Source organism: Oncorhynchus mykiss, chromosome 15, assembly GCF_013265735.2.
Source record: "Oncorhynchus mykiss isolate Arlee chromosome 15, USDA_OmykA_1.1, whole genome shotgun sequence".
NCBI lineage: Eukaryota > Metazoa > Chordata > Actinopteri > Salmoniformes > Salmonidae > Oncorhynchus > Oncorhynchus mykiss.
In genome coordinates this window covers 48,382,901-48,397,903 of record NC_048579.1, presented here as the reverse complement: position 1 = coordinate 48,397,903, position 15,003 = coordinate 48,382,901, and the positions used below count along the sequence as shown (strand labels likewise).

At 43.3% G+C, this 15,003-nt stretch overlaps 1 protein-coding gene and 1 non-coding gene across 3 annotated transcripts; both read left to right on the top strand.

The window, feature by feature from the left end:
• The first annotated feature begins 5,713 nt into the window (after positions 1-5,713).
• LOC110490190 (phosphate carrier protein, mitochondrial) lies at positions 5,714-11,939 on the top strand. 2 transcript variants are annotated; one of them, XM_021563425.2, is made up of 8 exons: positions 5,714-5,868; positions 6,340-6,477; positions 8,596-8,726; positions 9,094-9,273; positions 9,509-9,690; positions 10,392-10,564; positions 10,939-11,049; positions 11,451-11,939. In XM_021563425.2, the coding sequence occupies exons 2-8, from the start codon at positions 6,357-6,359 to the stop codon at positions 11,609-11,611; spliced, it is 1,059 nt and encodes a 352-aa protein (XP_021419100.1). In that variant the 5' UTR covers positions 5,714-5,868; positions 6,340-6,356; the 3' UTR covers positions 11,612-11,939. The 2 variants fall into 2 exon arrangements, with proteins under 2 accessions (XP_021419100.1, XP_021419101.1); XM_021563426.2 differs by lacking the exon at positions 8,596-8,726 and adding an exon at positions 7,496-7,620.
• On the top strand, positions 9,939-10,173 carry LOC118938972. Its single transcript, XR_005036366.1, has one exon. It is a non-coding gene; the product is annotated as a small nucleolar RNA SNORA53 (small nucleolar RNA).
• Positions 11,940-15,003: the final 3,064 nt, after the last annotated feature.

The window sequence follows — 15,003 nt, the reverse complement described above, 5'->3', positions numbered from 1 at the left end:
CAATGAACGGAGTTCACAGCATGACAGAAAAAAAACAAGGACACTACAGCAAAGAGTAAAAACCAATATGAGCTGCGAGCAGCAATGAACGGAGTTCACAGCATGACAGAAAAAAAACAAGGACACTACAGCAAAGAGTAAAAACCAATATGAGCTGCGAGCAGCAATGAACGGAGTTCACAGCATGACAGAAAAAAAACAAGGACACTACAGCAAAGAGTAAAAACCAATATGAGCTGCGAGCAGCAATGAACGGAGTTCACAGCATGACAGAAAAAAAACAAGGACACTACAGCAAAGAGTAAAAACAAAACCAATATGAGCTGCGAGCAGCAATGAACGGAGTTCACAGCATGACAGAAAAAAAACAAGGACACTACAGCAAAGAGTAAAAACAAAACCAATATGAGCTGCGAGCAGCAATGAACGGAGTTCACAGCATGACAGAAAAAAAACAAGATTTGTTGGATAACAGAGCAAGTGCTTGGTCATGTAAAAACAATCTTCATGTGCAATCAGTGAAAGCATTACCAAGTTTCTCTCAATAACCACAAGGAGGATGCAAGTGAAGTTTAGCCTAGCACTGTAGATTGGTTATCTTTGAGTGCAGCAGTTATTCATTACTTAATGTATTGAGTTATACCAATCCTGGGGTCAATTTGACTAATGGTTTATGTTAATTAAATATTTAGTTAAATATGTTCAGTATTAGTGTAAATATTTGTCTAAATGATTTAAGTCTGTTGGTACATGCTTCAATACACTCTCCGATGTGATATTTTGACTGTGCAAGCGTCAGGACTTCTGGTTTCTAATTTACCAAAAGAAAATCTCCACTTTTCACCACGTTCGGCCCATATACTTGGGCAACAATATGTGATTATACTAATAACGATATTTCACATTGTGTCTGCATAATTGAAATCGTACATTCATTTGCATTAGACCAAGTCCACTTGATCAATAGTTATTGCACTAGTATCCTATGGCGCCACTAGTGACAATGACAACGGGCGGCAGATATGAGGGTTGGTGAGACTGCTTATAACATCACCACCTATAGGCCAATCTGTGCCATTAGGCACACACCTATCTATATAAAGGTCCCACAGTTGACAGTGCATGTCGGAGCAAAAACCAAGCCATGAGGTCAAAGGAATTGTCTGTAGAGCTCCGAGACAGGATTGTGTTGAGACACAGCTCTAGGGAACGGTACCAAAACATTTCTGCAGCATTAAAGGTCCCCAAGAACACAGTGGCCTCCATGATTCTTAAATGGAAGAAGAATGGCCATCCAGCCAAAACTGAGCAATCGGGGGAGAAGGGCCTTGGTCAGGGAGGTGACCAACAACCCGATGGTCACTCTGACACAGCTCCAGAGTTCCTCTGTGGAGATGGGAGAACCTTCCAGAAGGACAACCATCTCTGCAGCACTCCACCAATCAAGCCTTTATGGTAGAGTGGCCAGGAAGCCACTCCTCAGGAAAAGGCACATGACAGCCCGCTTGGAGATTGCCAATAGGCACCTAATGGACTCTAAGACCATGAGAAACAAGATTCTCTGGTCTGATGAAACGAGATTGAACTCTTTGGCTTTAATGCGCCTGGAGGAAATGTTGCACCATCCGTAAGATGAAGCATGGTGGTGGCAGCATCATACTGTGGGGATGTTTTTCAGCAGCACGGACTGGGAGACTAGTCAGGATCGAGGAAGGATGAACGGAGCAAAGTACAGAGATCCTTGATGAAAACCTGCTCCAGGGCAATCAGGGCCTCAGACTGGGGCGAAGGTTCACCTTCCAACAGGACAAGGACCCTAAGCACACAGCCGAGACAATGTAGAAGTGGCTTTGGGACAAGTCTCTGAATGTCCTTGAGTGGCCCAGCCATAGCTCGGACTTGAACCCGATTGAACATCTCTGGAGAGACCTGAAAATAGCTGTGTAGCGATGCTCTCCATTCAACCTGACAGAGCTTGAGAGGATCTGCAGAGAAGAATGGGAAAAACTCCCCAAACACAGGTGTACCCAAGAAAACTTGAGGCTGCAATCGCTGCCAAAGGTGCTTCAACAGAGTTTTGAGTAGAATACTTATGTAAATGTGATATTTCCATTTTTTTTTTTTATACATTTGCATAAATTTCTAAAAACCGGTGTTTTGCTTTGTCATTATGGGGTATTGTGTGTAGATTGATGAGGGGAAAAAAACATTTTAATCAATTTTAGAATAAGGCTGTGGGAAAAGTCAAAGGGTCTGAATACTTTCTGAATACACTGTATGTAACCACAGCTCTGCATAGCCTGTAAGATATTTATTTTACACCAATAAGGTGAATTTATTGACTTTAGAAGGCCTAGCCAACATATTAAGGTCTATTTGTCCGCGGGCTCATTCAGGTTCGGGCACCCCCTTTAAAAATTATCGGGCCCGTACGGGTCCTCAGTTTTGGACCCGAGAAGACCTCTAGTCCAGACGTGATGTACCAAGTGATTGTGGAAGAAGGCAGATTTGGTGATACAGTGCCTTGCGAAAGTATTCGGCCCCCTTGAACTTTGCGACCTTTTGCCACATTTCAGGCTTCAAACATAAAGATATAAAACTGTATTTTTGTGTGAAGAATCAACAAGTGGGACACAATCATGAAGTGTAACGACATTTATTGGATATTTCAAACTTTTTTAACAAATCAAAAACTGAAAAATTGGGCGTGCAAAATTATTCAGCCCCTTTACTTTCAGTGCAACAAACTCTCTCCAGAAGTTCAGTGAGGATCTCTGAATGATCCAATGTTGACCTAAATGACTAATGATGATAAATACAATCCACCTGTGTGTAATCAAGTCTCTGTATAAATGCACCTGCACTGTGATAGACTCAGAGGTCCGTTAAAAGCGCAGAGAGCATCATGAAGAACAAGGAACACACTAGGCAGGTCCGAGATACTGTTGTGAAGAAGTTTAAAGCCGGATTTGGATACAAAAAGATTTCCCAAGCTTTACACATCCCAAGGAGCACTGTGCAAGCGATAATATTGAAATGGAAGAAGTATCAGACCACTGCAAATCTACCAAGACCTGGCCGTCCCTCTAAACTTTCAGCTCATACAAGGAGAAGACTGATCAGAGATGCAGCCAAGAGGCCCATGATCACTCTGGATGAACTGCAGAGATCTACAGCTGAGGTGGGAGACTCTGTCCATAGGACAACAATCAGATATCCATAAAAAGTGTTGTTTAAAGTTTGCCACAAGCCACCTGGAAGACACACCAAACATGTGGAAGAAAGTGCTCTGGTCAGATGAAACCGAAATTGAACTTTTTAGCAACAATGCAAAACGTTATGTTTGGCGTAAAAGCAACTCAGCTCATCACCCTGAACACACCATCCCCACTGTCAAACATGGTGGTGGCAGCATCATGGTTTGGGCCTGCTTTTCTTCAGCAGGGACAGGAAAGATGGTTAAAATTGATGGGAAGATGGATGGAGCCAAATACAGGACCATTCTGGAAGAAAACCTGATGGAGTCTGCAAAAGACCTGAGACTGGGACGGAGATTTGTCTTCCAACAAGACAATGATCCAAAACATAAAGCAAAATCTACAATGGAATGGTTCAATAATAAACATATCCAGGTGTTAGAATGGCCAAGTCAAAGTCCAGACCTGAATCCAATCGAGAATCTGTGGAAAGAACTGAAAACTGCTGTTCACAAATGCTCTCCATCCAACCTCACTGAGCTCGAGCTGTTTTGCAAGGAGGAATGGGAAAACATTTCAGTCTCTCGATGTGCAAAACTGATAGAGACATACCCCAAGCGACTTACAGCTGTAATCGCAGCAAAATGTGGCGTTAAAGTATTAACTTAAGGGGGCTGAATAATTTTGCACACCCAATTTTTCAGTTTTTGATTTGTTAAAAAAGTTTAAAATATCCAATAAATGTTGTTCCACTTCATTATTGTGTCCCACTTGTTGTTGATTCTTCACAAAAAAATACAGTTTTATATCTTTATGTTTGAAGCCTGAAATGTGGCAAAAGGTCGCAAAGTTCAAGGGGGCCGAATACTTTCGCAAGGCACTGTATATTTTATGTGGGGCTCAAAGGAGAGAGTGGGACCAGAATGACACCCAGGTTTCTGACCACAGATGATGGGCAGATGGAACAGCCATTGATGGACATTACGAGGTCTCCCACTTTCTTGAGGAGAGCCTTGGGAGCCAGCAGCATGACCTGTTTTATTACTGTTGAGTTTGAGTAGATTGGATGTCATCCAGTTTTCATATCCTTGATATTTGATCAGAGACGGGGTAGAGAGATGAGGCGGGTTTGGTGTGGATGTAAATCTGGGAGTTATCCGCATAGCAGTGGATGTTGAAACCATAGAGGCAGATGATCGGGCTCAGGGGAAGCATAAAAATAATGAAAAGCAGAGGTTCGAGGATGGAGCCTTGAGGCACTCCTTAGAGCAGCCTTTCCAAAATAGCTACAATATTTTTCTTACAACAGTACTTTCTAGCTGCAGAGGGGGAGCTGAGCCTGCCCTTACAAAAAAAGATTGCCGTTTTGAAACTGCAGTGAAAATGCAGTGACTGTAGTCGACTGGTATTTTGGACGCAGTAATTGCAGAATAACAGCAGTGTACTGCAGTTATACTGCACTTACACTGCAAAAGTACTGCAGTAAAAAAAACAGTGTTATTTTGAACATAGTGTTATTTGCAATATACTGTACTGCAGTTATACTGCACTCTAACTGCAGTTATACGTCAGTGTACTGCAGTTATACTGCACTCTAACTGCAGTTATACGTCAGTGTACTGCAGTTATAATGCATTCTGATGGCAATTTTTTTTTGTAATGGTGTCAATGATAAAATACAGGCCCCACTGAATACACTCTACTTAGCCCAGAGTGGAAATCAGGAATAGTTTCACCTATTGCACTCTATATAGGACCCTGATGCTAATTTTAACTTCACACAGACACTTACACACAGTCAGCCAGAAGCAGGGTTGAGCTGCCTACTGACTGACCTTTGCCAAATCATTGTTAAATATAGGTTGTGGTAGAGGCATGAAGGCATTCTCTGTGGTTCTCATTCTCTGTGGCTCACTGATTTCATATTTATTAAACTGGTCCAATCATTCAGAGGTTTGATAAGAGCTTCACATGCTACTCGGAACTAGGGCATTCTGATATTTCTGACTTGCTAACTGGTTGAGCGTGGTATGTGTATAACTATAACCATTTTCCTAGTTCTGACTCGAACGTGAATGCGGCAAAAGTCAAGACTGCACTGACACTGTTGACCTGCAGGGATGGAAGACTGCCCTGCTCCACAGGCCAAGATTAATACCATGGCAAAGAATAGGCTGACTGCCAAGGCATAGTAATCTTCTTACTCTCACCTCTCTCTCTCTCTCTGTATCGCTCTCTCTCTCTGCCTCTCCCCCCTCTCAATTCAATTCAAATGACTTTATTGGCCTGGGAAACATATGTTTACATTACCTCTCTCTTTCCCCATCACTCACTGTCTTTATATGGCACACATCACTCCATCATGTATCAACTGTTTAGTCTTCCATGTGGTTGGTGGCACTGTCACTTCTAAAACCAAATTTAAAGAGCGTTCTAGCGTTGTACTTCTACGATAGCGCTGAAGGTTTAGGAACGTCCTGTTTCGTGATTGGACCCCACATTTTGATTGATCGTACTGTCATTCCATATATCGTCCCCGATAGGACAGAACACAGAAAGTCTCTCCCACTTTTCTCCGTGAAGGACAAATTCATTTATCGCGAGGACGTTCGGTCTCTGTGAGCCGCCGGTTGCAGTAGGACTGGAGGCGCCATTTTAAGACACGGAGAGAGTGAGTGGAGTACTATGCAATATCTAACATAATTCGAATTTAAAATGTTACAGTAGAAGGGAATATTAAGGCTTGTCTTTACTGTAATGCTGTGTTTAGGACGTTTAGAATGTTTTATGTTGCTAGCTTGTCTTGTGCAACTGTTCCACCTTGGGAAAGCTAGCTAATCAGTTGCTCACTAGCTAGTAGTAGTGAGCTTGCTAAATAAGTTAGCTAGTTAACGTAATTTAGCTAACTAGCCAGAAGCCAAAATAGCTCGTTAGCTAACACCAACAATAACATGATGGAATACGGTTTGCATTTCCATTCCATGTTATCTGCATGTCAAACTATAGCTACATATTCACGTGACATTCCAACCCCCTTCCTAGCCTGCTCTCAGTGTCAGCTGAGCTGTGTTACTGCTGATCGTGTTTCTATAGCAAGGTACTGTAGTGAGCTAGCTTGCTAACATTCGCTTTCATTCTACAGCCCGGTTTTTGGCCATCATGTATCCGACCACACTAACACAGTTGTCCCGGGCTAATCCCTTCAACGCCCCGCTCTTCTCCCTCCAAGAAACCGAGGAGCCCAAACAGAGCCGCAACCTCGCTGCCGCAGCAATCGCTGGTAAACCAATGTTCTGCATGCTAACTAGCTAACAAGTACAGTTAGCATGTAGCTAGCTAGCGAGCAAGTACGCAGCCAACTGAATCAATGATGAGACGAGATACCAATTTTATTAATGTGATATTTAATAGATATCAACATGTGTTATTTAATAGATACGACTTGTGTGCTGGTCAAACTTTTAACGCTATCTAGCCACTGTCATTAAATGTGGAATGTCAAAGACAGGCTAGGCCTAGTCTATGGAGGACATGGAAGGGCAAATGTAAACTTTGAAATATGCCGCAGGTATCTGAACTGAATTCATGTCTTCCCTCAATCGCTGTTTAAAACTAAGGTGAGAGGCCCCTAACTCAAAAGGGCAAAGTAGTAGTTAGGCGAATGTCTGTGTATTGCTTTCTAGCACACCAGCCGGCTAATGATATGCGTCTGACCCCTAGACGGGGGCATTTAATTGGTTCTCAATTCGGATAAGTTTGACAAGTTTTGTCTAGATTTAGGATCACTTGAAATGCTATCCTTTTTGTAACGTAAAGCATGGCCTTCAACCACCCCTCAGTTATATTCTGACCATTGCAATATTATTGCTGTTTTTCATTGTCGCTTGAAACATTTCTATGGAATGTTTTTACGGTTTAGCCAGCCTAGTTCTAAAGGTGACATATTTGGGTCAGGCTTTTGGTTAGTTTTAGAGCTTGCTGGCCAGTGTCCTCTTTTTATAGCCTTAATACGGTGCTGGTTGGTTGATTAGTTATACAGCTAGTCTGCTCTGCTAGAACATTGCCTGTTGCACAAGAGTCTGCCCTCACAGGGAGTAAATGTTCCGTGTTGTGCATGGCTCTTTGCACCTTTGACATAGGCCTATGCAGACGACATAGGACAGGACACACACAATTAAGCTCCACTTGTATTTGCCCTTTAGCCTATTGAAGATGCAGTTTGCTTTTACTTATTACCACTTTTCTAATGAACAACATCAAGTCCCCATTTTGAAAGTATTGCCTGACTCTTTCTTCAGAGGGAGACAGCTGTGAGTTCGGCTCACGGAAGTATTTACTCCTCTGTGGGTTTGGTGGCATCATCAGCTGTGGCACCACACATGCTGCCCTAGTGCCCCTCGATCTGGTCAAATGCAGAATGCAGGTCTGTCTAACCCTGTGGCCTGGTGCCACTTAAAACCCAACACGCTAACATGTTTTTGTTGTCTGAAATGCATTAGTTTGCATGGGAGAATGGATGTATCGAGCAGCCCGGTTTTGTGCAGCTGTGGTGGAATCATTGTCATTGTTCAACCTCACGTTTTATCCCACCTGATCACCTGATTTAAAAAAATTGTTTTCGAATGACCCACATCGCATGGTAAGTGTGTGATTCACAATCACCAGTGTTCCTGAACCTCCCTGCCTGCTACCATTCCCCTTCTCAATCCAAAGCTGAAGGACTTGTAGGTCACTGAAAGGTCAGGAGTGACAATGGGAAAATGTTTTCAGAAATGTCACCCTGCTATTTATAACATGATCAAAGTGCAGCTATGCATTGCTAGAATTTAGCCTATAGCTTTATTAAGTTAGTCCAAAGGCCCAAGTAATTTACACCTCAATGGAATTATTCCTAGCTTTAAATTGACTAAAGTATAAATGATGCATGTATTTATGCAAGCTATATGTATTTTAGCTAACTATACAGCTCATGCTTCAACAATATTTTCTTTTTTTGTAAAACCTTTTAGACATTTTCGAGTCAAGTTAGAATTCAATTTTTATTTTATTTTTACAGATTTTTAACGATTTTTAACCCTGTTTTACGATTACTTCATCAAATGAGTGAAATAAATCCTGGGTATATAATAATCAATTTAAAATCACAAGCAGAGGTCAGTTTCAATTCAGGAAGTACACTGTAAACTGAGAAGCATTGGGGTAAATTGGAATGTCAGTTAACTTCCTGAATTGAAAAAGAATTTACCTGAACCCTGATTCACAAGTGTTTGAAATTTTAACTGGCTCATTCCCTGGTGTGTTATAATGTAATGGTGGCATGTTTGTTGGTGATTATTGTCCTGTGTTGCATGTGTCGTGACTGCATGTTGGGCATGTATTGTTTGTTTTTTTGCTGCAGACTCTGCAGATGTGAGCTGTGAATTTGGCTCAACAAAGTATTATGCCCTGTGTGGCTTTGGGGGTATCCTGAGCTGCGGCCTCACACACACAGCTGTTGTACCCCTCGACCTTGTCAAGTGCCGCATCCAGGTTTGTGGTACCCCCTGTAGCTGTCTGCTGTGTGAAGGCCTCCATAGCTCCTGAAAGGAAAGGTGCCCAATCCCAAATGTACCCTTAATTCCTATGCACTTGAATAGATGAAGAAAAAATTGGGTGGGAAAACTAGATTTGTGATTGGGTGGAAGATTCCTGTAGATTAGCAGACATTAGATAAATCACTAGCTATAACTAGTCATGTTAATCTGGATAACCCCCTAGTTCACAACCTGTAACCTAGCTAGTTTTTTTTATTTTTTATAAACATGGCCTTGAAACCTTAGATAAAATGACCTAGATTTCAGCCCATAGCCCATTGTTCCTTTGACTCTCTGCTAACCAATTGTTTTTTCTTCCTTAGGTGGACCCTGACAAGTACAAGAGCATTGGCAAAGGCTTCTCCCTCACACTGAAGGAGGATGGAGCCCGAGGGCTGGCTAAGGGCTGGGCCCCTACATTCATTGGCTACTCCATGCAGGGTCTCTGCAAGTTTGGCTTCTATGAGATGTTCAAGATTTTCTACAGCGACATGCTTGGAGAGGTCAGTCAGGGGTAGTAACCAATGTGGGTAGAAACTAACACGGTTGGATTCCCTGGTTTACAGTGTTTTAAAGGGACTCGTTCACCCACCAACAATCATAAATGACATGCTAGTTAGCAGGCGCTTTTATCCAAGTACAGTACAATGAGTGCTTACATTGACTAATCCCTGCGTGACTTTGGTGTTGCTAGCCTACACAGGACCACAGCTGACTTCGCCCCCTCTCATCTAACAGGAGAACACCTACCTGTGGAGGACATCCCTGTACCTGGCTGCGTCTGCCAGTGCAGAGTTCTTCGCTGATATTGCCCTGGCCCCCATGGAGGCGTGTAAAGTGCGTATCCAGACCTGCCCCGGCTACGCCAACAACCTCAGACAGTGTGCTCCCAAGATGTTCGCAGAGGAGGGAGTATGGGCGTGAGTAGATTGTGTTTGTGGTGGTCTATTAGTTTTTGTTTTGGAGACTGTATAACCTGGGAAAGTATTCAATCCTGCTCATGGACAGTTACGACGTGTGTATGCTTTTGTTCCTACACTAGGTGAAACAAATCTGATACAACTTGTAGCCTTGAATACATTAATTGGGTGTTTCTTGGCTGGTATGGAACGTAAGCCTACAGAAGTCATTCTTGCTCTGTATAGCTGATTTGTGAGGTTACCAAACAAACACGCTCCTTAGATCCACCCCTGGAGGGCAGTCCTGTGCTGGTGCTGTTGTCTCTGAGTGCTGCAGCTCCAGCTTGGAAGCCCTCAACGGCTTTTTGGCTGTACAGTTGGAGGTGCTTGAGTCATTGGTGTGTGAGAGCAGTCTACCTGCCTCCCAGCACCTCTGCTGCACTGGCAACCCTCAGTTTCCCTGGTGGGACCCTACCAGTGCAGCTATGCTGGGGGATGGACAATCCCATAGACCCTAATGTTATTTTCCAGGTTTGCGCTGGAATAGTCTAACAGTTTGTTCATCTTCTTTTACACTCTTGTCTGGTGACAGTCAGTGCCTTGTTAGTGACCACCATATGCTTTCACCTATGGTTTCTGATCACAGGGAACGAGAACTCTGATCTGCCTGCTTGGAACTGACATTCTTCCTTTCTCTCCCTACCCCCCTTCCTTTCTCTCAGGTTCTACAAGGGTGTGGTTCCCCTGTGGATGAGGCAGATCCCCTACACCATGATGAAGTTTGCCTGCTTTGAGAGGACCGTGGAGCTGCTCTACAAACATGTGGTGCCCAAACCCCGCGCTGAGTGCACAAAGGGCGAACAGCTGATCGTCACCTTCACTGCCGGCTACATCGGTGAGTAGTACCACAGGAAATAGGATGAAGGTGGCCCTAGGTCTAGTAGTTCACCTAAAGTCCGGTTTGTGTTGTCCTTGTAATAACTAAGGTTAGGATTGTGGGAAGCGTAATATGATCCTAGATCTGGGCCCACTTGCAACTTCTACCCAGAGAAACCTGGGTCGTATTCATTAGTGCACACCATAGAAAAATGTTTTGCAACAGAAAATGAAAATAAGCATTTCTTATTGTGCTTGTACAGGTAGTTGTCCCTCCCTGTTTCAATCAGTTTTCTTCCATTTGGTGACTAGCAAAGATGACCCAGGCTTCTGTTTGATGGTATAGTGGGCCTATTTTGGATTGTGTGCTGAGCATTTGTCTGTCCCCTCCAGCTGGTGTGTTCTGTGCCATCGTGTCCCACCCAGCGGACTCAGTGGTGTCTGTACTGAACAAGGAGAGTGGCAGCACTGCTGCCCAAGTGCTCAAGAAGCTCGGACCTAAAGGTGAGTGGACAACCGTAGGGCTTGTCTTACTTAGGAAATGCATCCTTCCTCAAAGTTATCACGGATGTGATTTGTGAAACTGATTTGGTACCTCGGGTTACTTTATCCAATCAAATCCTCTCTGATTACTGGGAGAGGGGGGGTAGGTGGGTGTGATTTATTTAATTCCCAATTCCAACAACACGCTCCTTAGATCCACCTCTGGAGGGCGCTCCTGTGCTGTTGCTGTATAGTCAGTCTACTGAATTATGTTTTTAATTTTTTTCTCTTGCATATGTAACTGTCCAACATTGGGTGTTTGGCCTGCTCAAAGAAACAACAAAGCAGATGTAATTTATTTATACACTTCCAACAAACACCTCCCCTAAACATCCCTTCTCCCATTCTCTCCCCCTCTTAAGGTGTGTGGAAGGGCCTGGTTGCCCGTATCATCATGATCGGTACCCTGACGGCCCTGCAGTGGTTCATCTATGACTCCGTGAAGGTCTACTTCCGCCTGCCCCGTCCCCCTCCCCCCGAGATGCCAGAGTCCCTCAAGAAGAAGCTGGGGCTCACTGAGTAAAAAAATTAACAAAAGCCCACCTTCCCGACATCTCCGGGACCCCCCCTCTCAACTCACACCTCACCACCCTGGCTGCAGCACACAGCTCTGTTTTCTATATTTATGTTCCTAAAGCAGCTGCTCCTCTCCAGGCCCAGGGCTGTTCCTTCCATGTATATTTAAGAGAAAGAGAGACCGGAAGGGAGGGATCCATGTTTGTTCCCCCTCTGCACTGAGGTTTATGAGAGTATATGTACTGTAGAAACATGGTCTGGTTTTATTGAATCATGTCCATTAGTTATGTGGAAATGATATATAATTATTTAAATAAATGATTCCCTCTGAAACATGTCCGGTTCTAATTCTTGAAGTTTTCCACTGCAATTAAAAATAATTTGGGTATTGGGGTACTTAAGCAATCAGGCGCGGGGGATGGTATATGGCCAATATACCACGGCTAAGAATACAACAACCCTTAGCCGTGGCCACAAGGTTCCTTATTGTTATTATAAATGGGTTACCAGCACAATTGGAGCAGTACATGTTTTGTCTTACCTGTTGTATACAGTCTGTTATTAACTGGGTGGTTCGAGTCCTGAATGCTGATTGACTGACAGCTGTGGTGTATCAGACTGTACACCACGGGTATGACATTTGTTTTTACTGGTCTAATTACGCTGGTGACCGGTTTATAATAGCAATAAGGCACCTCTGGGATTTATGGTATATGGCTGATATACCACGGCTAAGGGCTGTGTCCAGGCACTCCGAAATGTGTCGTGCCTAAGAACAGCCCTTAGCTGTGGTATATTGGCCTTATACCACACCCCCTCGTGCCTTATTGCTTAAATATACTATGGATGTCAGGCAATCGGCATTCAGGGCTTGAACCACCCAGTTTATAATACACATTTTAAGCTGCCTGACTGTTTCAGGGTGGCGTCAAAGTCCAACTAGAAACGATAAGGGCTGTGTTTTGTGTAGGCTTACCCTGGAGTGACCGTTTAGATGTGTAAACCTCTAGGAGAAGGTGACTTGTCAATTTATTTACACCCCCCCCCCCCCCCCCCCACACACACATTGAAATGCTAATGTTGCTATCATAAAGAACTATAAATGCCATGATCTGGACGAGACTAGATTTGAGGCAAAGGTAAGCATCGCTGGATTTACCAGCTAATGTTAGCTAAATGTAGTAATTAAATTGGCTACATTTCTTTAAATGGACAATTCTGTATTGTCTTGTGCAAGTTTTAAAATTACACAATAGCTGTTAGCAAAGGTGTCCGCTAGCGATTACGTGCAGGAGCTTGCAGGGATTTGTAGTCTTGCATGTCTACTTTGATGCTAAATAGCATTTCTGGATCTGAGTAAATAGAGCTGAATATATTGATAAAAGCCATCTTGTCCGGGAGACGTTTACTGTACATGGTTACCAAAACGTCACGCTAGGGTAAGCCTACAGGATGAAACAGCCCTTATTTGACATGTTTCTAAAATTCCCTAAGGGAAAAATGAATGGTAGAAAAAATGACACGAACCATTTCCTTGTTTGACCGCTAGGTTTTGTGGGTATTATGTGGAGCTCTACCCTCAGAAATAAAAACAGGTGCAGGATTTGTTTCTGATCTCTACATGAACACTAGAGGGAGCTATATACTATGTACAGCGTTTGTCAGAATGGCACCCTATTCCTTTGTTAAACACAATTATTCTCCCTAGTGATGCTCTTATCTGATGACTGTCTCTTGATAGAGGATCACCCCATTTATAAAAAATGCGTCCTATCAGAAAAACAAAGTTGCCCGCGTCATTCTGTCTTGTAAAATGGGTGCAGGGCTAGGAGGTGAGCAGAACTGCCTAAGGCTCTGGGGAATCTAATGTATCTCGCATGCGGCACAATGAACCCGAGGCATCACATCGACGGCCTTCCAATGTTAATTGGACGGCATTGTGACTCAGTAACCATGTCATTATAATCCATTTGGTTGCTCTTAATAATGGGGTTTTCACATTTCCGTTCTCTGAAAGCAGCAGACACAATAGAAGCAATGTTTCCAGGAAATGACATGTGGGTTGTGTTTGCGTACCTGGAGCTCAGGTCTGCTGAGGTTGGGGGGGTGGTCATGGGATATGGATTCTCATTTCTCTGTAACCCCTTGGTGACCTCTGTATAACCTGGTAACCATTTTGTGCTTTCAAATAGGAATGACTCAGATGTACTCGGCTGCTACTGCTGTTTGAAAAAACAGGGGAGGGGGGGGGGGGTGTTGCTGAGCATGGAATATTCTCCCAAAATGTGTGAAATTCAGAAATGTCTCTGTACAAGTATTGATATCATGGTATGAATTATTCATTCAGTCAGTCATTTTGTCATTTCTGAACTATATTACTGTTGGTGTTATGTAGCCTAATGTATAATGTCTACACTTGTTTCATCCATTAGTCCTGGGAAGTACATAGCAAGTCTACCTACCACCTCAAGCAACATAACATTCCAGAGATTCCAGGTACTGCTATAGATAACTAGCTATCCATTCGAGTTGGATTAGTCGTATGTACAGGATACATAATAATACAATCTAAGGACGTGACGTAATGGCTCGGTAAAATCTCAAATGAACATCATCTTGTTGTGTAAACTCTAAAAGAATGGCTGCTGATGGGGACAAGCTCGGTTTGCTATTTTTACCCTGGTAATATATATCACTGTGGACTACTGAGGTGGCGACAGCTGCAGCCCATCAGTGGCCGTTCTCCCAATCCCCAGAGAGACAGGCCTGCCAATGTTTTTCCACTTCTAACTTGACGTGTTTTTTAAAATAATGCAACGGAAGATAAAACTGAAGATCCAATGCGGAACTGAAGACTACTACTATAAGGTAGCACTTTGGAAAAAAGATTTGGAACACATGATATTGGACATAGTCTAAACCTGCCCTGGTGATATTGGAACTATTTTCTGTCTCTTCATGATTTGACGGCACCACAGCTGACCACAGCACAGGAAACAGTTCATATTAACATCCTTTCTCCTCTGTGTTGTGCGCATGTGTGAATGTGTGTGCGGTCATGCAGAAGTGTGTGTCCCCACTCCATTGTGTTTCTGTCCTTGTGCTGGTTTTGTGGAGGTCACTCTGAAACAGGAGCCTGTGTCACAAAAGCCGGGTTGAGTTAAGGGGTGGGCTGAGCATGAGTCTTGTGTAGCCGAAATGACACCGTGTTCCCCATGTAGGGAAGCCATGGCCTCATGGGCCTTTGTCATGTGTAGTATGAAGGTTAATAGCAAACAATGAGTTACTGTTTGGGAAACTTGAGGTAAAACTTGAGGTGTATCATGTGATTATTGTTTTTCTTATTGACTACTATTCACACGTGATGATATACATAGTTGTGTGATACACATTCAGGGA

Bases quoted from the DNA above. Each gene is read 5' to 3' on its own strand.
- LOC110490190 (XM_021563425.2), top strand. From the start codon at position 6,357: ATGTATCCGACCACACTAACACAGTTGTCCCGGGCTAATCCCTTCAAC. The intron at 6,478-8,595 runs GTAAACCAATGT...TTTTTGCTGCAG, and splicing joins CGCTGCCGCAGCAATCGCTG to ACTCTGCAGATGTGAGCTGT. The intron at 9,274-9,508 runs GTCAGTCAGGGG...CTCATCTAACAG, and splicing joins ACAGCGACATGCTTGGAGAG to GAGAACACCTACCTGTGGAG.